The 24696-nt window shown below is 40.6% G+C and overlaps 1 protein-coding gene across 5 annotated transcripts in view; it reads right to left on the bottom strand.

Annotated features, from left to right (window-relative positions):
* Positions 1 to 24696, bottom strand: part of HS3ST5 (heparan sulfate-glucosamine 3-sulfotransferase 5) — a 199923-nt gene that overhangs the window by 5596 nt on the left and 169631 nt on the right. For 2 of the 5 annotated variants that reach the window (XM_080389722.1, XM_080389719.1), the window contains exon 3: positions 5090 to 13093. In XM_080389722.1, coding sequence (XP_080245848.1) covers positions 5090 to 5196 — 107 coding nt within the window. In that variant the 5' untranslated portion in view covers positions 5197 to 13093. The remainder of the gene's footprint in view (positions 1 to 5089; positions 13094 to 24696) is intronic. The other 3 variants (XM_080389720.1, XM_080389723.1, XM_080389721.1) reach the window with 2 other exon arrangements.

The raw sequence follows: 24696 nt of genomic DNA, 5'->3' as shown, positions 1-24696 counted from the left end.
TGTAATGTGATGTGTCCATCTTTCAATTTTTATTTTATTCTGCTCACGGTTAAATTGTTTGCAAATGGTTTGATTATTCTGGTATTTTGCTGTGATTTAGCTGAGTAACTCCTAACTCCACCCTTCTGGTCTTTGCAAGCATAGGCACTACGATCACTGTTCTCAGGGCTCTTGAACCTTGCCTCACCTCCCACATTCCTCATTATTTTGTGATTGCTTTGGCAGTTTTTAAAGCATTCTGAGATTAATTTTATTTGGTCATTTTGATCTGATAATCCAGTTCATTTAAGTAATCTCTTTCAAATGCTTTTTCTATTCTAGCCTGAATTCTTTCCTGTGCTTCCCATTGAGTTGACTTTATTAGCTGCTGATCCAGAATTGGCTTTTTTAGTGAAAAGGAGCAAAAGGGATGAAAACCAGCTTTCTAGGCATAACGTTTCAGTGTTTTCCCTCTTCTTAAAAAGATGCTTGGTGTTTTCCCTGCAAATCAGAATTGGAAAGATCAAGGTTCTGAACCTTGAACCAGACATGATAAGCAAGGCACAGAAAGAATGGCAAGAAAAGTTTTTAAAAATACATTTATTACATCTTTACGTCAATGATTTTCTTATCATCATTTATTATCCTCCCAGTGAACTTCATTTTGTGCCTTACGGTTTCTTCTTTTGTGCTTGCATTTTTGTGCTTCTTTTATATTCACCTGCAATTATTATTTCACCTGTTTTCCACTTTACTAATGCTCCCTTCTTGTAATTCATGTCACTGTATGCGAGAAATGATGCAGTAAGAAAAAAGTTAAAATTTTGCTACTACAGAACCTTGAATAAGCCCTCACCTCCACTCCCAAATCAGCACTTTGGTCATTATACAGGCCAATATTGCACTGAAGACTAAATTGGTGTGTAGACAGAGCTTCCAAAGTCCTACAGAAAAATATTATTAATAATTTTGCAGATCCATGCTCTCCAAAATTAAGGAAATGTAAGAACAAAGGTTGCCTAGGCAATTTTAATGAGCTCACTGTGCATGTATATTATGATACAGTTCTTAAATTACATGGCCACATGCTATTATTTTTTGCAGGACCCCTGCCTCAGCTAGCATACCAGATGGGCGATGCTCATTAATAGCTGTTTAGGTATTCAGGATTTATTCTGGTTTCTCAGCATGTGGCCCCTCACTCACTCACTGTATATTATTCAAACCCTGCTTTCAGGACAGAATTACTTATTTCTTTATGGCTTTTCCATCCATCACTGCTTGTTGGGATCTCTAATTTGACACTGACGTTAGGACAATGGATGGTTTGGACAAAGTAAGTTTGATCCCCCTGGCTGACCTGCTAGCTGTTTCCTTGATTATCCAGATGCTGAGAGATAGATATAGCCTGTCCAGACAGAGCCGAAGAAATAACCCAGATGACATTGCTGAGTTCACATAAACTCTGGCTAAGTCCTGCAAGACTAATTAGAAGTTGTGATGAGCAGTGAGTTCCTGTTGTTATTTCTTTTCTCAAGTTTCTAGTCTCTTCTTTTCCTTTACTATCTGCCACCTACTGAATAAGAGCCTGACTTGGTGACGAATGCTGAATCATTGAAACGCTGATGCAAACCTGCCAATTGAAAAACCCAAAACCAAACCCAAAACGAAGTAGAAAGCAATGTCTTGACTTAACAGTGGTACAATTTGATCAGACTGTGGTGTGGCTGGCAAGACAGTCTTTCTGCAGCAGCGAGGTGGCAGTTAAAAGCATAAGAAACAGAAGCTGCAATTGCTAGCTCTGTTCTTCTCTTCCCTCTCCTTCTGTGTATTTGTTATTTGTTTTCAAGCAAAGAGGATTCCACAACAGCAGTTCCAGACCCATCTCAACTAATTTTATCTCTTTTTTTCTCAAAAAGACAGTTATCACTGCCTTCAGTGTAACACAACAGCTTGTCAAACAGGGTGGTTTCCTTTAAAAGTAAATAAATACTCAAGATATCCTCTAGCCTACGGGAAAAGATTGGATGTTGTTAAAAGTCCTTCCTCTACCCTTTACCTTTCAGGTTTTTTACTCTCCCCTTTCATCTCCTCTATCTAAACAATAAAAATTAGCCTTTAAAAAGATCTGGGCAGTGGTGGTACTAAGCAGGCAGTCAGATCTTGGTAGTTGAATCCCCAAATGTAACTATTTGCTGTTACATTGCAACATGTTAATATTTTTTTATTATCTGAGTAATATTTTCCATTAAAATAAAAGTCTTTAAAAAAAAGATTACATGACCTCTATTATATCACTGAGTTGCTCTCCCAAAACAGGCAATTTCTCAAACTGCTACAGTAAAACTCCACAAACATTCTTCTTGAGAAAACCCACCATAAAACAACTCATATGAGAGAACTGTATTTTTCACAAATTTCAAAACAGCTAAAATAAAGCCGGACAGACTTAATGACAAGTAGCAGTGCTGTCTCTCCTGATCCAGAATACTTGCTATTTTTCTTCCAATGGAGGCGTCAGAGTGGCAAAAGATTATAAACCTGGTTCCAGCCAAAGCAATTTGGCGCATGGAAATCAGGTATGGAGGTTCCCCATACTGATGGTGAGGGAGTCAGGCAACTCAAAGACTGAACCAGATCTTCTCAAAAATGCCAGGCACAGAATCTATTTGAGCTTTCACTTACTAAACAGCTCCGTGAACTCAGGATCTGCAGGACGGTGGCTGCCTCTCAAGGGAAGTGCTCAGCTTATCAAACTTGATGACTCGATGAATTTGATAAACTAGTGGCAGTTTCCCTTTGGGCCTAAGAAAATTCAAAACATTCCTGTTGAAGAGCCCAATCTGAGGCTGTTAAATGTGGGCCACTGATGTATGTGATATAAGAATTATTTACTTTAAAAAAAAAACAGAGGGGAAAAAATGTAAGTATCTACCATAAAAAAAAAAGGAAGAATTTGAAACGCAGAGGATGTTAGTGAAATCCTTACAAACACTTAACAAAACATGGCCTTGGGGTAAGGAACAGACACCATAAACACGTCAAGCTGGGGCACAACAAGATAAACTCCAGGAGAACTAAGTGGTTAATGAGACTAAACAGAAAATTACTGAAACTAGGTGTGAACTACCTTGATTAGCATACTACAAGGTCTACCCTCGAGCAAATAGAGCCCCCTACTAGTAAAGCCCCCTCCCCACAGAACATGTGCGGTGGAAAAAAGGAACACTGTACCTTTAAATGGAGATGAGGCTTGTAAGAACCTATGAAAATTAAGTGTGACTAAATGTAATTGTAAACAGTTTTTCAAAGTGTATAAAAAGATTTGCTATGTGTGAAGAGGCAGGTTGGCTTTGTGGATTACCAGCCAGCACCCGTCTCTGTGCAGACATGCAATAAGCAAATATCTTGACTCTGTGTGTGGATCAGCTCTTGCACACTGCGTGAAGAATCCAGATTTGGGATAATACCAGCTCTCTTGTTCAAATTAGATCAGCATAAATTATTGGAGCCATTCAGCATCCTTTTACTGACAGACTCAACAAGTTTGGATTTTGCCCTAGTGCTGAGGCAGAAGAACATTTCCAGTTAATTCATCTGTGTCTCATCCTTTCTAGTTTTTCTTTCTCTCTCTCTCTTTCATACCAAGTCCAAATACAAGGACTGGTTTTTAGCAGTGTGGTATTTTTCACACTGGATAATGCAAAAGAATGAAACAGAATTTTACTGTCATTGGCAACATTATATATGAAACCAGTGGAATTCACTGCCGCAGGAGGTCAGCAAGTCAAATACTGTGGCAAGATAATTTTATAGCCATCAGTAAATTCTGTAGATGTGCAAGCATAGATAATAGCATAAGGTTAATTAGATTTCATGCCTCTGAACATAAAATATACTTTTGAAAGAGCCGGTAAGGATTTCTGCCTCCATTTACAGAATGACATTATTCTCAGTGAAGTTTTCACCTCTGAAGCATCAGAGGTGCTTTGACCACCAAGGGAAAGAAGATATAAATTCTGGGGCTTAATTTGCAATGCATTTGGTCTTAGCTGAGTACACGGTCTCCCTCTTCTTCTGCAATGGATTTAAGCAGCTGAAGAAGGCACTCAGTGATCTCGAATGGAGCTCAACATTACCTAGCAATGGACACTAGGGAGCTCTGGTTTTGATTCACTTTCCACACACTCCATGTTCACACAGCATTGTGTCTCAATTTTGAACTCAATTAATACTTTATTTAAAAGAAGGACACTAGAGCATTAGCACTGGCAAGCTTTCTACCAGCTTCTGGAAATCTTGAAGTCTTATTTCATTCATTCTTTTGAAAGAGCTTTTTTATATCCTGTCTTTGTGTAGCACCTAACAGACCAAACCCAGGTCATTTTTAGGGTGACAGAAACAGTGACGTTGGTGCAGGTAGCACTACTGCTGCCCTGTCAATAACCAGCCAAAACTCAGCTTGGTCGAAAGTGCCAAATAGTTTTTGATTTTCTCTGTTGGATTTTCTACTGCTCTCCAGGAAATCACTTGCAGAGAAAACCCACTTATTTAGCACATTCAGCTCCAGAAAATACTGGATAATTAACATAGTTAAAATTCTGAAACCCTGAAGCAATCTTTCAAGTGAAATAGTATTCAAAACTTGACGAGCTACTCTGTAGGCTCATACTTAATTTTAACTACCACTGTAGCACATTAATTGCTTGCTCATAAATTTAGAAAAGACGATATATAAATACATCATAACTGTTTTGCTGAAACTAGAGGTCAACACACAGATGCACACAAACAAAAATGAGTTACTGTAATGACATTTTTACTGGATGCTGTTTTATTTCTTCTCTGAAAACAAGTGTCAGTGTGCTTAGAATACAAATGGACAGACAGAAATTCTTCAACAGTGATGACCTGTGACTCTATTTTCCTATTTTCTTCTCCAAAGAGGCGGAAAGAACAGTGAAAACTACTACTAGAATAGACAGTCTTTCTGTCTTTCTGTACGAGTAGACACTACAACAGGAAAGAAGGAAAAAAAGGAAAATAAATCAGATCCTTGAAGCAAAAACTTGAACAATCCTAGTCCATTTATTATTAAAAAAGAACTTACCTATCCAAGCTCCCAACTCTGGCAACTAGATATAGGAGACTTCCAATAGCAAGGCTGCCTAGCACAAAGAGCTTCTGTCTCAGCAACGCCTGCTGTTTGAATAGCATGGCCCTCCATCAATCTTCAGGACTTCTTCAGTCTGCAGAGACAACAACACATAAAATACTCATTGGAAAGCAATATGCAAGATAATGTTTAGTCAGTTGCTGCAAGTGATTAAGCCACACTTGCAAAATCTTTTTAAACTGCAAAATAATGAGTTAAAACTGTTTTGTTTGCTATTGTTTTTCTGTCCTACATGGTAACACCGGGCAATATATCTGGGATAGGATGACAATTCTAGAAGTGATAGTTCAGCTACACCCACCATTACTAGGGCTGTCTGGTAGCCCCACTGTGGGTCTTGACTGTGTAGAGGCTTGTACTGTAATAGGATCTCTTCTTAGGTAAACATGTTTAGAATTTAAGCCCTTCAGAATCAGCCTGGTTTAGATTTCAACAGAGATTTAAATGCTCTGCTGTCAAATGAGGCAGAAGTAATCAGGAGTTAGACTTGCAGGTTCTGTGCACACAGTGTATGGGGGCACATTTGCTGTGTCTCTACTATTATTAGAGTGTAAGCTGGAGAGGTCTGTGCCAGCAAGCCCACGATGACAGACCTGAGAAGCATGTAGCTGGGGTGGGCACAACAATGATTTTTGACACCAGTGCATCCTACCAGCTCTCCCTGTGCTGAGTGTCAGCTTGGGCTGTTCTGCAGAGAACCTCTTAAGCACCTCATCTGTCTGACGCCAGCCTTGGCTGTTCACCTCAGAAGCGGCTGGGACACAAACTGGCATCCTTGAACTGAGCATGCCTATAATCCCCAGATTTCAGCAACACCAAAGCATAGACTTAATGTTTTGGTTTTTTTTCTGATGTGCTCCAGAGACGACCTAAAGCCCACAAATGAACTTTGCTTCAAATACTTTAGATATGAGGCAGGCAGGAGTCAAAAGATAATGACTTTGTGCTAGGAAGATTCAACTAGAATCACCAGGAGTCCCTAGGTAAGGTAGAAGGAAGAGCTGAGCAAACCTGTTTGTCTTTAGCTTGACTCTTCCCTAAGCCTGAGGTTTGTGCTCAGGACTGCAGACCTGTTTAGGAGACTCAGCTGCATGCCTAATACCTTCTTACAAGGTATACTGAGGAGAACGATCAACTCTTCTTTTCAAGAGCACAGCCCAAGATAATGTGGTTCTTCACTCTGTACCAGTCCTTGGCTTTCTTATAAATATAAAAGACAATTAAATTCAAATCCTTTCACTGGCTTAGGGGACGTAAAGCCATATCATCTACCTACTGAATGAACGCTTTAATCACCAAATTGATCCTCTTGATACAAAACAAAATGTAAACTTGAATCACTTGAACTGCTCATCCATAGTCTAACTTACTCAGCCAGTGAATGTTTAATGTATTATGGAGTAGTTTCCACAGAAATGGCTTTTTATCTGGATTTTGACCAGACTTACTTTGAACACATTTCTATGTCATTTCCTATGTTTTACTACTAGCAAAGCTCCTTTTGCAGCTCACTTTCTTCTTTTCCAGCCTCAGGATTTACATCAAGCAAGACTGGGATAGAGTATTGTAAGCATATAGCTATATAGAGAAGCAGAGTGGGTAGTGAGAGTACAGTGTTTGACTGGCCACTGTTAAACAGAGCCTACAAATGTTTCTTTGTTCTGCCAATACTTTTAAATTTTTTACCCAGAAAGCTCTCATGAGACTCCAGGATATAGTTTGGGAGCTACTACAAGCCAGGGACAATTCCCAATAAGCAGTATGGATGCAGCCTGCTTGCCTTAGTGCTGGCTTGACTTTAATGGTATGGAAGCAGGTCACTCTGTAGTGGTTGTCTTCAAGGGTGGCATAGTAATTCCCAAGCACATTTATTTTACTGCTATAGAGACAGCCTTTGTAAGACCAGCCCATCATCTCTTGATAAAAGAGCCATGCCACACTGAAGCTCTGAGTCTGACTGAATCTCTAACACACTAATACCCAAACCACAGAAGGCAAAGGCAGGCAGAATGAAGAACCACCCACTGTAGAAGAAAATTGAGTTCAAGACCATCTAAGGAACCTGAAGGTGCACAAGTCCATGGGACCTGGTGAGATGCATCCACACGTCCTGAGGGAAGTGGTAGATGAAGTGGCAAAGCACTATCCATCATGTTTGAGAAGTTGTGGCAGTCTGGTAAAGTTCCCATGGACTGGAAAAGGGGAAATGTAACTCCCATTTTTAAAACGGGAAATAAGGAAGACCTGGGAAACTACAGGCCAGTCAGTCTCACCTTGGTGCCCAGCAAGATCATGGAGCAGACCCTCCTGGCACATGGCAAATAAGGAGTTGATTGGTGACAGCCAACATGGCTTCACTAAGGACAAATCTTCCCTTGCAGATTTGGTGGCCTTCTATGACAGGGTTATAGCCCTGATGGATGAGGGAGGAGCAACTGACATCATCTAACTGGACTTGTGCAAAGCTTTTGACACTGTTCCACATCGCATCCTTGTCTTTAAACTGAAGAGACATGGATTTGATGGGTGAACCACTCAGTGGATAAGGAATTGGGTGGATGGTTGCACTCAAAGAATTGTGGTCAATGGCTCAATGTCCAAGTGGAGACCAGTGATGAGTGGTATTCTTCAGGGTTTGGGATTGGGTCTGGTGCTGTTCAACATCTTTGTCAGTGACATGAAGAGTGGGATTGAGCTCATCCTCTGCAAGTTTGCTGGTGACACCAAGCTGTGTGATGTGGTTGACACTCTGGAGGGAAGGGATGCCATCCAGAGGAACCCTGTCAGGCTTTAGAGGTGGTCCTGAGTAAACCTCATGAAGTTCAACAAGGCCAAGTGCAAGGTCCTGCACTTGGGACAGGGCAACACCCAGAATCAATACCAGCTGAGCAGAGAATGAGTTGAGAGCAGCCCTGAGGAGGACTTGGGGCTGCTGGTGGATGAACAGCTCAACGTGGACCAGCAATGTACAGTTGCAGCCCAGAAAGCCAACAGAATCCCAGGCTGCATCAAAAGAAGCATGGCCAGTAGGTCAAGGGAAGTGATTCTCTCCCTCTACTCTGCTCTTGTAAGACCCCACCTGGAGTACTGTGTTCAGCTCTGGGGTCCCTAACAGAAGAAGGACATGGACCTGATGGAGCAAATCCAGAGCAGGGCCATGAAGACAATCAGAGGGCTGGAGCACCTCTCCTATGAAGAAAGGCTGAGAGATGGGTTTTTTTCAGCCTGGAGAGGACAAGGCTCCAGGGAGACCTTATAGCAGCCTCCCAGTACATAAAGGGGACCTACAAGAGAGGTGGAGAGGGACTTTTTACAAGGGCACATAGTGATAGGAGAAGGGGAAATGGCTTTAAGATGAAATAGGGCAGATTTAGATTAGATATTAGGAAGAAATTCTTCACTGTGAGGGTGGTGAGGCACTGGAACAGGCTGCCCAGAGAAGCTGTGGATGCCCCATCCCTGGAAGTGTTCCAGGCCAGGCTGGATGGGGCTGTGAGCAGCCTGGTTTAGTGGAAGGTGTCCCTGACCATGGCAGGGGGCTTGGAATGAGATGAGCTTTAAAGGTCCCTTCCAGCCCAAACCATTCTATGATTCTAGTTTACTAGTAATAATAGTAACTCCTTAAACAGCTAGATCATAACTTAGGATCACCTATCATACAGGATAATCTATCATACATAATATATTTCTTTTTACATAGATAAAAGCAACCCTGTTATAAGAATTCTTAGATAAGATCCTTATTGCAAAAAGAATCATATAAAACATACAGTAAAGAGTTTGCAATGTAAATACAGAAACAGGAAAAATATTTCATCCTTTAAAAAATAAATGAGGAGCAGAGGTACAGAGAGATTAAGCGATTTGCTCAAGGTTACAGAGAAAACCTGTGGCACCAGTGGCATTCAGTGTGAAATGCCTGAATTCCTATCTAGTGCCTTAACCACATGATAAACTTCTTCCTTTTTTGTAGCATACTTTTTCTTAACATTGCAAAATAAACATTAAAATGACATATAAATGTGGAATTCTAGACACTGAGAAAGGCAGAAAACCCATAGCTGAAGCTTAATTATAAAGAAAAATGCACAGATACTATATCTCTATGTTGATATGCTACTGCTAATTAGTCTTTTAATTAAGTTATTTAATTAAAAAAGAGGAAAGAGAAGAACATGATGATGATGATGATGATGATGATGATGATGATGATAGTAAATTTTCATTGGTTTCCAGTTTTAAACCCTTCAGTGCTGCTCTCTAAATAAAAAGTATCAATTCAGCACTATAGGAATTGGTTCTGAACTTCATCTCTCAGAAAACATATACAAGAGACTAAAGTGCCGTCCACATGTTCTCCCTTATACAGGCTTTTGGACACCAATTAAGTCCTACCTGCAAGCCCAACTAAAGCTGTGGAGGTCATCAGGCCATAATGAAATCAAATTAATGACAAGCTGTTTCCTGATATAGATTCCACAAGGTCTCATGACTTCAATATTGATGTTTGCAATAAGATTCAATGCAAAAAAACCCAAACTCAACCCAAACAAACAAACAAAAAAACCCCCAAAACCCAATCAGTTCCATTTGCTCTGTGTTTGCATAAGTACAGAAAACTTTTCCACAGAATGACAACTACACTCACTAGAAATGCAAATATAACATTTTTTATTTGCTTTTTTTTCATTTTTGTGATCACTTTCAGCATCTAATTTAAAGTCCATGGAAGGAGTTTTATTTAAGAGAGGTTGTGAACTCTATAATACTTTCCTCAGATGTTAGGCTTTTTCATGAAAAAAAAAAAAAAGTAGAGAAATAATATCTTTGGTTCAGAAAAGGCTACATCTGCAGTGGATGTACTGAGATGGCTCTACGTGACAAAGGAAAGGGCTGAAGAAACATTTCTATTTAAGCCATGGAGTTAATACAACCAGAATATGTTTAAGGTGAAGGTCCCTAAGGCAGAAATGTTGCTGGAGACTAACATGGCAACACTTAAATGAAATGGAAAGAAGAAATGAAAAGGAAGAAATGAAAATTCTGGGACGTATTGAAAGCTGCACAAAGTTTTCTATAAGGAACACATGCTCTTAAACTTAATGAGAGGCTGGAAGGCAAAAAAAAAAAAAAAAAAAAAGTAATCCAAAGTGACAAGATTTTAGCAGTTATCCAAGGCAAATAAGGGTGTTTTTTAAAAAAAAAAAACCAACAAAATTCCTCTGTGTTATGGATGACAGCTGAACTGGTAAACAAGGAACTGACCAGCAGGAGAAGAGCTGTGAAAGCCACAGGCAGAACTTTCCCAGTAGCTGGATGTGGATGCTAAATGTGGAAGCTCCCACCAAAGAGAGGACAGTATACTGTCCTAAGGGATGTCGTAAGTACAGCTTCTTCTACACCTCACTTCTTAGCACTGAAGTTGCTAAGCAGTCAGTGAGCAGTGACACACTACCTCATGGAGTAACAACTCTGAATCATGGGTAGAAGTAAAGATTTCAAGAATAAGCGAAGAATATTGATGGAAAGGCATGCTCTAAGCTGCTGACATCCTTTAGCTATAAAGCAAAAATAAAAGCAAAATAAAGTTTGGAGAAAAATAAAAGTTCTGTTTTATATTTAGTCTTTGCTCACAAAAAAACCCCCAAACAACAAAAACCCAACAACAACAAAAAAACAACTCACAAAAAGCTCCAGTGGGCTTACATGAGAAGTATCTATCTCAAACAACGTAGTTAAATACGCATATGAGGAAAGTCTCTTCTTGGTTATTCAAGAGAGTCACGATGCACAAAGAACATCACAAAGACTTCACAACATGCGATGCATGATTTCTAGTAATAGAAGTGTGTCCAACATCATGTAGAGAAAAATTATAATGTACTTTGTGATTTCAGATGCACAGCTGACTGAACTTGTTAGATGGACATGGTAAAGTTAAATAAAGAATTTTCATTTAGCACTAGAAAGTAACTTTACATTGTACTGATGTGAATGTCTCACCCAATCCCATTTACCATGTTTGCATCCTTGCTGGTGAGAGGATGCTGGGGTTATTGAGTGAATTGCCAAAAGACAGTACAACTATGTAGAATTCCAGTGATAATGCCAACTGAAAAACAGATGGACTATTCCTGACAACAAGAAGTGGTCATAGATAAAGGAAGATATTGCATGTGCTGGCCAAATAAAGTGAACTCTTGTAAAAACTAATTTATGTCCAAGTTAGGTCAAAATCAAATAAGTACGAGAAAACAGAGAAAAGCATACCAATAATGACAGTATTACTGATAAAAGTCTGAATTTGATAACACTACAAATTGTGCAGAAGCACTGAAAAGAGAAGCTGTTGCTATCATCACCAAATAAACAGACAGTGAGACAAGAAGATCGCCAGGAACTTGTTTGAAAATGATCAGAGGGAAATTGTTGGACACATGGAGCAGAGATGAGAAGATACTGTAGATAAACGGATAGCATATTATTCATTATGGAGAGAAGTGTAAGAAAGAAAGGCAACATATAATCCTTCGGGAAACAGACTGCAGAGATACAGTCTTGATGGAGTAATGTGATTAATCAAAGTGAAGTAGAAACCACAGGCAAATATGCACAAAGGAGGCTGGAAAAAATAAATAGATATTTTTAGTTAGCATAGTTTTTTTTGATATTGCACGCCAGCAGGGGTCATCTGTTGACCAACAAATATTTGTCTTCGTACACTGAAAAAAGATCTTTGAGTTTATGTGGAATTTAAATACAGTGACTGAGAAAACAAGTCAGGGAACTGATCACTTGGCAAGTTTCCATTTCTCTTGATTTTGCATTATGTTTCTTGAACGTTAAATACTGCTTCTTGCATTTCACACTGGGAGTAAAATTTATACAAATCAAGCACTTAGACTTTTTCTGGGGTAGGAAATCACATGGCATTTGGGAAAGAAGGGAATTTATCCCTCAGATTGTGTGCATCGTCTCAGCAGCTCATGATCTTCTTCGTGGTCTGGCTGGTTATGCTTCTGCTCCTTTAGCCTCCTCCAGGTCCTCCCCTTCCCCTTGTGCTATTTCACCGATGAAAGACTAGGCTAGCGGCAAAGGAAAGATACAGCCCCACTGTACTTTTCCCCCACTACCCTTTGCTTGGATGGCTTAATTGCAACAGTACTGTTGCACCATGTGGACTGTATTAAAGAGCTAGAATAATCATAACAAAGCAGAACATGATTTTTCATTCTAGACAGGATTTTTCATTCCTAATAGCACTGAATAGCCTGAGAACAGATGAAATTCTTTCCCTTTTTGACACAGTAAAATGAAATGGATAATGGAAACTGAAAGCTTTGAAAATACTATTTTTTGGAGGGAATGGCAAAGAGCTGAGCCTGCAGAAATGGAATTTGGATTTTTTTCCCCTTAATGGTTCATATTTTTAATATAAAAATAAATTTGAGTCTGATGAGTAATTACAGTGTTTCAATTTTTTCTCTCTAGCATAAAAGTGGGATGGGATGAAATAAGATTAATGCACACTTGTTCAGTTCCAAGTTGTGAAGGAAGAAAAGAAGGAAATATGTTCACAACATGGAACACGTTCAGATTCAGGTAAATGTCCCTGTGTACTAAACATGTCCTTTTCTCCTCCTGACTCATATTGACTGAAACAGCAGAGAAGAAAATGTCAGCAAAGCTGATGGAAAACAGTAAACGATGCAGATAAACTCTAACATAAAGATTTCCTATAATCTTACGGCACAGCTGTAACAATAACTTAAAAATACCTTTTTTTTGTCTGCTATTGTAGAGTTTTGACATTTAGGGCTGCCTTTAAGTTGCCCTTGAAGCCAGTTCCTTGTGTGAAGAATTGGTTAAGACCCTCTTTCCAGAAAGTCTGCTTTACTCTGGGAGACCACCCACAAAATCAGCACCTGTGTGTGGATACTAGATAAGAAAACATATGTTAATTTCACAGAAGTTAGCACACTATCAGTGCTGAAAGAGCATTTGTGATTCATAATGCCAAGCCCACCGGGGCTGGGGTGGGTGGTACACCCAGATATCGAGGTTCTCTCAAGCCTATAGAGAGTGGTAATGGCTGTTTATTTAGTCCACTACCCACAGGACATTTAACTCCAGACACCCTCAAAACTCATCTATCCATAGTTGTACAATCTCTAGAGAGCTGCTGTGTCAAATGACAACAGTACAGAAGGCCACAAGCAGCTCTTTATCACATTCCTTTCTCAGCCTGACCCCTTATTTTTTTTTGCATCTTACTGAAAGACATTGAGCAAGATGGTGTTGGGAAGAGAGAAACAACTCCAAAGCTTGCTATTGGCTTTGCCGTGCCCTGTGCCAAACAGATCTGCTGCCAGATTGTCAGAGTAGTTAGGAATCTCAGACACTTTGATGCCCTTGAGGTCTCAGACACATCTGCTTAGGAAAACTGCCTTATTGCATCTGAGCCGGCGAGGCAGGCGGCCGTGTTCTGCTGAATGATGACTAGGTTGCCATGATCCACACTTAGCTACAGTACTCCAGGAACACTTCCAAGCACGTGGATCTTAATAGGACTTCATTAGTTCAAAATACAGATGCCTGTCTCCTTGCCAGCATCCTGAGTATATTACCCTCCACTCCTTTGCACAGAGCATGAGATTAATCTAATAGGCCTGGCCCTTTTCTTCGAATTAGTGGTGCTTCCCCAGCTACTTCCCTCCTTTTCTTCTGAAATGATCACCTGCCTTGTCCACTCCATTTCTCAGGAACAGTGGAGCTGATGACACCAAGGTAGAAAACCTGTGGAACTGCAATTCTGACTCTAGAAAGTTTATAATAGATATTAATCTCACAGTCTTCAAAAGAGAATACCAGCCGTGTTTCTTCCAGCTGGCATTACAACAGCTGCAACCAAAAATAGCAAGCAAAAAGGAAGAAGGAGGTTGAGGAGCAAAATGCAGTGAAACAGAAGAGGGGTGAGGAATGACTGCAAAAGTCAAAAGAAATTACAAAAGAAGGCCAATAGCACTGACACATTAGAAGTAAACAGTTTGTATTCCTGCTCTGGGAAAGACTTAAAGAAGATTATGAGACCTCAGAGGGAAAGGTAAGCAGGTAGGTAGCCAGAGCTTTCTTCTTCCGTCCTTCATTTAGAGTCCAGTCTTCATCATGAACAGTTTAACTGCATTGAGTAAGCTACGAAAGCAGGGAGGTATTACTTGATATGATTCAGCGTGAAATAAAATTACATTTTCCACATGCTTGAAATTTTAATATTCTTTTCCACTACTTTGAGTTGTGCTTGCAGACTATTGATTTTATGGTTTTTTCCCTTGTAAAAAGTTGTCCTTTCCCAAATAATATCATTCCTGAAATAAGGCATATGAAAGACTGTTTGAAGGTTCTTTAATTAATTAAAACTGGCAGACAATTTAAATGAATTATCCTGTTAGCTATTATGGTGGCTAAATCTACATGGCCTCCTGCAGCTCCTTGCAGCTCTGTTTTCTATGAGTTTCCTTTAGCAAAGTAGCAGAACTGACTTAAATGCAAAACATTACTAGGAGTCACAAGCATTCATCAGAAAACTAACAGCAAAAACCTAACCAAGCTGCAAGTATATTTTGCTGGTACACTGCATTTACAGTAAAAAACACCTAAGTAGATTTTTGTTCATGGCTTTTACTCCCCAGTGAGAAAAAATTCCAATGTATGAGATAACACACACCCACACCCCTCTGTGCCTATATGGACATGTTATAAAAAAAAATAATTTGGGTGACTCTGAACAGTTTTTTGCAGTCCTTGCTCCTCAGGCCAGACACACTGGCCTAGCTACACTGCTGCCAACCACCATGCCATGTGTGCTGCAGTAATACCTACCACCTGCACAGCTGTTTTGCTCTGGCTGCTAAACTGGAGTAAGCAGCAGTGATAAAAGTCCTTTTTCCTATTATTGATGCAAATGACCATTTGCAATGGTATTGCAAAATACTGCAAGACAACTAAATATGGTGACGTCTTCTTGTGGTCCTGTTCTCCTTCAGCTTCTGTGACTCTGTGATCTGTTTCTTATGCAGCCTCAGCTTCCCCTGAGTGTCCTGTGGAGGAGGCAGCTCTCTCTTGCCTACCTGCATATCTTCACATAGTACACTTGCTCATCTTTTTTGTCTTGCCCAAACTCATATCCTGGTCTGCTCCATTACTGATGAACGGACATCACACTGTCTAATATGGAGCACCTACATTTGTTCTGCATCGGTAGCATGTCTGTGTTTTATGCAGGCTCTTAATATGAGACATATTCAGCTCAGACTACTCTCTGAAACCTCACATGAAGTCTAAGTTTCATAGGTTCTTTCTGCATAAAAGTCCCAAAGATACAGTCTGTTACATACCTGTATACCTAAAATTTTACCCATGGGTTCCCTTCACCGTTTTATCCCAGCTACTGCAGTGCTCTTTTTTCTGGCCTTGACCAGTACAGCTGTGGTCCATCCACATCCACTCTGCAAAGAGCATTCTTCCAGCCTGGCTCTCTGACTACACCACATCTGTCTAGGCACCCTTTTATTACCTTCCCACTTTCTCTGTCATACCTTTCTGTGTATTTCTGTGTCTGGGTATTCCATGGGGTTTCTGCTGGGAGAACAGGAAGAAAGGGACATTAAAAACTTGACCCCAAAGGCTATTCAGTTATTTTTCAGAATGCAAAGTCTAGGTCAGGGGTCCTCAAACTACGGCCCACGGGCCAGATAGGGCCTCCCAGGGTCCTCAATCCGGCCCCCGGTATTTACAGACACCCCCCACACACACACACCGGGGGCTGGGGGGAAACCAAGCAGCCGCAGATGACTGCCTGCCACTGCATCCGCGCCGGCCCCCTGGTTAAAAAGCTTGAGGACCCCTGAGCTAGGTGCTTCCCCTGTAAGTCCTGACCACAACAGTTCCTTAAGTACTGCTGCCTATTTTAATGTGGAAATCTAAGTTAAAAAATCAATGCCAGTTTAGCCAGGAACTTAAAACAGTAACAATGCCTCCATGAGAGAGGGAGACCTATTAACAGTTTTCTCAGAAAATGAGAGCGCTGTGATTTTCTGCTGTGTGTGTGTTTTAAAGGCCAGTATTACACTGCTATACTGGCCCGAGTGACAGCTCACAGCCCCCGTCTGGGTGGAAAGGAAAGGGAAAACAAAGAGACAGCTCATGTCTGCAGCAGCCAGGTGTTTCAGAGCCGCGTGGTGCTGGAGAGTCCCCCATAAATGAGCCCTCTGCAAACGAGCTCTGCGCGCAGAGCAGCCCTGCTTGCCTTGCACAGCCCATTCATCTTCCATCGGGCAGCCTGAGCTGTTCAACTAACTGCTGTCTGGGGGCTGTAGTCACTCTTTTACATGCACCCAGCTTGGTAAATATGCCTGCTCCATGGTTTTAAATTAAAAAACATAAACCCATAAAAAGTCAACTGAAACCTCTTTGCACATGCTTTGCTGGTGGGTCTCTGATGCAAGAAAGATGCGAGCAGAGAGAGGTGTGTGCTTCTGCTTCTGACCCTCACTGGCAGTCACACCTGATAAAACACAGCAGGGCTGCGCCTCTGATGGCATGAGATGCCTTCTCTCTGTCTCTTTTAGACCGACTTTTTAGAGAATACTTTTCAGTGTTCATGGTCCTTATACTGATTTCACACTAATACAGCTTGATTGACCTGATGGACTTAATCTAACTTGAGCTCCATGAACCAGAGAGGATTTAATCCTTTTTGGGTGCTGGTGACTTAGTATCACTTTTGTAGACATGAATTTATTTATTATGTTGGTTTTTTTTTTTCCTGACCCATCATAACGACAGCCAACACATGGACTGTCCATATTTTTGGATGCAGACACATTTTGTCTGCATGGTAAAATATGCTACAAATGATGCCACTAGAAAAGGATATCACTTGTCTGCCTCATAATTCTTGCTGTATCAGTGAAAGAAGAGAGAGAAGCAATGGATCTAGCTAGATGTAAAGCTCATGTAATTTATCCAGGAACTTGAAATAAGCTCTGGCCTATGCTGGTCCTGTTTGTAGTGGCCGTTAGTCAAGGTATCTGTCTGATTTGGCTTTGCTCATTTATGGAACCTGCATCCAAACACCTTTTGAGCTCAGCGGCTGGCTGCAAGCCTCAACACTGGCTATTTTGTACAAATACAGAAGACTGTAAAAAAATCCACACAGTTCAAAATATATTGGTTGGGTGAGAATTAACCCCAGAATATCACAGCATTTTGTTTAGTTGGCTTTGAAATATACAAAACCACCTCCTCATGTTCTAAAGGACCTCATACTTAGAGCAGCTGTCATGTAAACATACAATAGTTAAACAAATTCTGTTTGTCTATGAAAATATTCGTCCTAAAAGGGTCCTGCTTACAAATTTTGTAGCTGTCAGAGTGAGTGACATCTTATAAATGTCTCAATAGATGGAAGAGTTGATCTAATAATGAAAAAAAGAATACTCACAAATAATTTGTCATTTGGTGGGGGAAAAGAAGAGTGAATAATTTATTTGGTCAATATTAGTCAATCATCAATAGAAACGGTAGAATAATTTATAAATTTACTTATGAATAATTTATTCATCAATTGATGGTAGGAGGAAATTAATGAAATAAACAACATTTGAATTACACTCAACAGGCTCTCAGAGGCAGGCAGGACAGACGGGGGGAACTGAGGGAATGGATCCCTTTCATCAACCTCATGACAGTCTGTGCATGAGCAGAGGGGATCACCAGTGGGCAGCTGCCCTGTAGCCACTTCTGTAGCTTGCTGACAGTAGTCACCTTCTTTCCCGTCTACCCGTCCTGGACAACAGATCTCAAAGAGCCCTGAGAGTGTTATGTGATTTCTTTGTGTCTTTGGTGATGGTGGGAAGCTGTTTGGAGATTCCTCCTCTGTGTTCCACCAGCTTCTGCTGTGATTGCTTAAGTCAGATGCTGCTCACTCTGATGTGGCAACAGAGGCTTTGGGTGCCATCACAGCCTTTCAGCAGCTTGAAACTCATCATGCAGCTGCAAGGTGTGCTGTGCTTGTGTAGTCAATGTAGGAAGTGAGGGTTTCCCTCAGAAAGCCACAAGACACTGTCCCCTGTTTCTAAAGACTGCAAAAAAAAAAAAAAAAATAAAGCTCCAAGGCATCTTACAGAAAAAAAAAATCATAACAGCTTAAAATATTTAATGTTGCATCCTTGAAGGGCAAATCATCAAGCTACTGAGATCCACACTGATTACAAAAGTCTGGCAGTGCGACTGAATTGTGCTGTGCCTGACAGCAAGCAACAAATTCCTGATGTGCAAAGAGTTGAAATAACCCTCTTGCCCACCATGTCTTTTCAGAATAGAACTTCACAGGCTTGTTACTGTCAAAATCATTTCAAGGCAAGTCTTATCTGAACGTAATTTTTAGATTTGTTGAATTTAGTAATATCTTTCCATGTGGCTGTGTGAGGGGAAGTTTCTTGCTATGTAATCCATCCAGAAACACCCCACTGCCTTTAGACAGCACCCACTGGTTTGCTCTGAGTTTGCTTTGCTGCTATTGAATGAATCCATAACATATCCAGTCTGAACATTAACCAAGAGCCACAACAGAATACTGTTAATAAAAATCATTCTGAAATGTCTTTTGGTGTGTTATAATCTCACATTGTAATAGCTGTCATAAAAAAACAAATACAAAGTAGGCATGAGGCTGTGAGCAGAAGGGTTTTTTTCTGTTTTCAGTGTGCTAAGTTTAATGACGGATATATGTGCAGTTTGGGATGAAAACAAATGCCCTTTATGAATAGACTAAGTGGAGGAATCAGCTGGCTTATGTTGTCCTCTCAACTCTTACCAGGATTTTTCCACTCTTTGTTCCTTTGTTAACTATAAACTGTAAGCACTGAAAATCAAAAAATGAGGGAAAGTTTATGAATTATACACGGTCATGGAGTTTATTAGTGCTCCATGCTCATCCTCTTGGGAGTCACTGGAGGAAGAGCTTTGAGCAATTTCCAAATTTTCAAATGGGTTCTCCATTTCTTTATCTCATTCAGCTTTTGATATGGTGCATAAATTATTTATCAGGACTACCATTATTTCGTTAGTTTGCATTGTCCTCTGGCACCATGTCTGCAGAATGATACTCATTTTGCATTTGCAATTACTAAACTTAAAAGAAATCAGTTAATTCTTCCTCTATTCAGCTCTCTTTTCTCACAGAATGATGTGTGAAGGACTGAGATGTGAACAGAATTTCATTGTGACCTTGAACCCTAATTATGCTTTTCATCCTGTATTTCACCATAAGATGTAACTGAAGTTTATGTATGATATATTTCTATTTTCCTTTCTCTCTCTATCTTTTTTTTTTTTTTTTTTTTTTTTTTTTTTTAGGTAGGAAGATGGGACAGGAAATAATTTTTTCGACATCATAAATTCACCATTGAAACTTAGTGAATCATGTGCTATGCTGGTTAAGTTCAGAGACGGATCCTCTTTTATATACTCTAAGTCTCCTTGAAGTTAATTTTTGAGGCAGTTCACCTCATAGCTTCCCAGCTGCAATAGCATCTGAATGGAACAGCTTCTCAATTACTTCACCTTACAGAGTGTAAAGGAGACACTAGTCTTTTTCCAGGTCAGAATGTATGGTATATTCTTAAGCAAACATTTATTATGATTTACTTCCTCCTGGTTTACTTTCATTACAAGCTTGCATCCCTTCGTGCCATCTCTCATCCTGCTCTGCTGCTGGAATTACCAGGTAGCAGACTACCAGGCAGATTTCCATGAAAAAAATTTTTTAAAAATAAATAATAATAAAAATGGGTAGCTTTACACCCAAAACAATGTGAAACAATGTGCTACTGGAGCCAGATCATAACTTAGCCTGGCAGAAAACTTTATCCTCACTGTGTGGTAGAAGAGCAGACTCAATTACACTGGTCCAAGATAATTTCCCCTCTGCTGGAAAGCACCCGTGCTGTGCATCTGTTTCTTCCCCTTCCCAGGGCTCCTCAGCTGAAGCCCTCTTGCAAAATGAGGAGGAAGAAGGAGATGCTCTAGTGAGACAGGGCTTGTGGCCATTTCTACCCAGCTGTGGTTCCTCTTATGCAAAGAAGACCCAGTGATACCTGCTTAAAAATCCACATCTGTGAGGTAGTAGCTGCACTGAACAGCTGGCTGTGAGAGACTGTGACGGAGCTGCCTGTGCTGTAGAGCAGTGGCACGTCCCCACCTGAGGCCCCTGTCATGACAGAGGATGGATGGCAGTGCCACGCTCCTTCCTCTGTGCTGACAACCACTCAGGCAAACAATTTGCCTCCTAGCATCTCTGCAACAGGCCCTGTTTTCTGCAAATGCAAGATCATACCCTAGGATAAGGAAACAATATTACAATATTACCTAAGATTATTTTTCTAGTACCAGCTATGGATTAATTCAGTGATTTCTTTCAAGTAGCGCTCTGCCCTATCTACAGGTTCACTTTAACCCTTTGGTCTTTGAGGACGCTTCTCCTATGACTCCATGAACATTCTTGCTGCTAACTAACCACCTTATTTTTCCCTAGAAATATTTTTGGGTTTTGTGTGCATTAATGTACTAATGCCCTGTATTAATTCCCTCAGCAATTCTCATTCTTGAGAATGGCAGGCACTTTTACTCTTCTAAAAGCACCAAATGTATTGTGTTTGATTAAATTTAATGTATTTAGTAGTTCTGTGGGACTGATCAAAATAAGAATCCAAGCAGGTGGGATGATGTCTGTGGCCATGCTATTATCAACAGAATCAGACTTCTGGGGAGTGGGGCACCTCTTACCTCCAAGTTAATGGTCCTAATGCTGTTTATTTAATGGCTACCTAACAGACTATGCGGTTGTAGAGTTGCCTTTATGTTGTATTAGGTGAGCTAAGGAAGTTGCTAAATTCTGTTTTGTAAAGCACAGGTGCGTATAGGTACAAAGGTACCATGCAGATGAAGTTTAATATATGCAGAGAACCTTGCTTTCCATTGCAGCACATGCTTCTGCCCTTCCCCTTTGTGTTTGTATGTGTCTGTCTTTTATCTCCGAAAGCTGCTGGTTCAGTGCCCTCACCAGCTAAATCTACCTGCAGCAATATGTCAAAATAGCCTCAGCAGTAGTAGGTTTCTCAAACTACCCCATATTAGAGGAACTATTCCCATGGTCCTGCTGGGGCTCCAGGAGCAAAAATTTTACTCAAGTTTCTGTGTCCTAGGTGAGCAGCGCGCTGTTCCTGGCTGTGGGCCGACTCCTCCCCACTGCTCTCTGCTTCTCCCCACATACCTGTTGGTAGGAGGCCTGTCCCATGGAGAAGGTGTCAGGCTCCTGCCCACTCTGACCACACTCCCAGGCCACCAGGGACATGCCATGTAGCTGGTCCCCTTCCTGCCAAGACCCAGTGAGAGGACATTCCCCTGCACCTGGCCACCTTGAGATCCCTAGGGGCTCCCTCTGCTATTTTTATATGCAGGTCATGGAACGCTGTGTGTATCCTTACACTAGTACTACATAATAACTGGCACTAAGCATCATTCTGCCTAGCTTGCCCCCAAAGGTGCCATTACATGTCAGTTTTCACAGTGCCCAGCTTCAGGCTTTATTCACACTGCTGTGTGAAGAACGGGGCTGATTAAAAAGAAACCAACACTTCATGTGCACTCACACTCCTTGTCCTAAATCCTCACAGCTCTACCAGGGTACACTGGAGAAACCAACTGCAGAACTACAGATGTGTTTGCAACCTTTGATGCACAAGGAAAAAGAGAAAAGCCTCTTTTATCTCTTAGAATACTAACAGCTTTTTTCCATCTACGAAAATAACAAATACTTGCTTTAAAATCAAGTCTGTCAGCTGAATATCAATGGAAAGCATTACTGCAGAGCAGTATTTAGTCTGCATTGTAAAAGTGAAAAAAAGAAAATTAAGCCATTCCCCCAGTTGTCTCCTGTCAGTGAGACTGCTCGGCTCGGGGCTGTGCATCCTGCTTCTTCCAAGGTCACTGAAGGGGCCCATACCTGCACATGGAGCTTCCCTTGTTATTGCAGCCTCTGTAAAGCTATAAACATTACACAACAAGAACAGCTGCTAGGCTTATCCCTTGAACAAACAAAAGATAATGCAATTGAGTTTGCTTTTGCCCAAGGAAGGTCTGGCCTATTGCTTTAGATAAAAATGGGGATCAGACGGTTTGACACCAGTTTAATACCTGGAATTCTAGATCAGGCTCTAGCTGCTCCTGTACTGCATTCCTCTGTATGTCCCTGCAGTGCCCCAGCATCCGAGCCTTGATGGCTGCAATGCTGTGAGAATGCTGCAGCCCCCCCTGCCTGCAACTGTCTCTCAGGCTGCAGCTTGGAAAAAAGAGAAACTCATTCCACTGACAATTTCTTCCTCTGTTCAGGGTTACCATTTTTTTCACCAAAGCCTTCCCTTGCCAGCTAACAGAAGTAATGGAGCTGAGACCTCTGCTGTGACTGAGAGTGCTTTGAGCTGTACCAACCATCTGCCTGATAGGAAGGCAGATGTGTCTGAAATTCCCGTAGAAGAACAATACTATTATTATTACTAATTAATAGTAGACAAGGACAGAAACCCATTCCAAATAAAATTAAGATCCAAGCAAAAGAGTCAACTGTGATTTCTAATTGATTGCATTTTAAAATCAATCACTCAGGTTGTGTATATGTTGGGTTTTTTTCCCACAAGATCCAGCAGCTTACTGATACTTGTCTTTCTAGTGATGAAATTGAAACAGAACTGTGGAGGTTTTTTTTAATGGAATTGACTTTTTTAAGGGAAAATCTATTTTAATTAGACTTGTACAGCCAGATTTGTCAAGCCGATTTTCCTCTGGAAGTTTATTATGAAGCTATGTGGAAAGAAAGATGCTCTATGTGTTTACTCTCTCCCAAAGGGCCAGCTGAAGTTAAAATGAACCTCTGTGCCTGCTAGCACATACAGACCCCATGGGCCTCCTAAATTCCTGCTCAGCAAAGGCTGCTTCACACTGAGAGAAGGAAATATCATCGCCTTTCTTCAGAATGGCAGATTAAGTTTTCCCTGGTTCCCGCTTTGTGAGGATCAGACTCCAACATAACATACATGGATGCTAAAGAGCCCAGATGGCTGGTTCAGCTTTAAATTAATAACATCAGTACTTCAGTCAGATGGGGCATGATACAACTGTTAATTTTGTTCACGCCCACTTCTCCTATGTGTTATACTAATAGTTTTATTTAGTGCTTCTGGCTTTCCTCTTGCCCAGGTTTCAGGAAACTGTTGTTCAACAGCAGGTGCCCATGTTTCGGCATTCAAATTTAGAAGAAGGGACATTCCACACTGCACCTCGATTCAGCCTGGGACACTTAAACTCTTGGGAAGTTGTAATAATATAACTAATAATTTCAAAGTTAAGTCTTGTTGCTACAGGGGAGAGCTACTGCAAAAGCCTGAGTCTTCAAATCCCTGGCCTCTGGGTAGCTCATGACTATGTTTCAAACAGATGTTAGCAAAGAAAAAACAAAATAAGTACCAAGCAGTCCATATTATGCAGGACAAATGAAGGAATCCCAACTAATAATGACTATGGATCAGTGGAAGTTAATATAAAATGACATGCAACAGTGATGCAGGTAAAACTATAGCTAAGTCAGTCTTTGGAAAAACAAATCGGCATTAAACTAGTCATTCATCAGTAAGGAATGACCATCAAAATGATGGTGTTTCAGTATCAGAATATAAAAACCTTTGAATAAAGACACACTATATCCTCAGTAAAAAACCCAAGTCTACATTTCACTGAGACCGAACAACTTATTGGATCGGTCTTGGGAAGAACCAACACCAAACCCTTTGGGACTTGCCTAATGAAAGAGTGACTTACACTGGTATATACAATAACAAAGAGGTCTTCCCATTACCTGGGACCCTGGACAGTTGTTCCTGTTTGCAATACACATTATTTTTTCTCCCATTATTTCATCATGTTCCCAAAGGACAGTTAAAGTTGCTGAGGAATTAATATTTAACTCTTCCTTGCTATTTCCTTCAAAAAATGAGGAAAGACAGAAACTGGCTTTGGTGTGTGTCATGTTCCAGCATTCCTGATCAGGTGACATCTCTCTGCTGTGAGTTGAAGGTCGTGCTTCCATGGGAAAGTACGGTGCAAGGGGGTCTGTAACTTCAGCACAGCTCCAAGACCCACCCTCCAGAGCACACTTTTCCTCACTGAAGAACATACCTGTCAATCAATAACTGTTCTCCTTCAGGCCTTGCTTTTGGAGAGGTGGAAAACTCATTATATTCTTCTTGCACTCTCTCTGTTTTCTTTAACTAAATTATATTTGCCACTGTAAAAGACCTATTGATTGATTTAATAGATCTTTTGTTCTTTCTACAGATTAATGTCTTACTTTTTATCTTGCTTTCTCGTGCAATCTTCACTTCAGTCTATTTAAGCATTCTGCAAGTTTTATAGCATTTTTTAAACTC

Source organism: Falco punctatus (assembly GCF_963210335.1).
Source record: "Falco punctatus genome assembly, chromosome: 5".
Classification (NCBI taxonomy): Eukaryota; Metazoa; Chordata; class Aves; order Falconiformes; family Falconidae; genus Falco; species Falco punctatus.
Note: the sequence above shows the minus strand (reverse complement) of the source record. Positions and strands in the feature narration are given on the sequence as shown.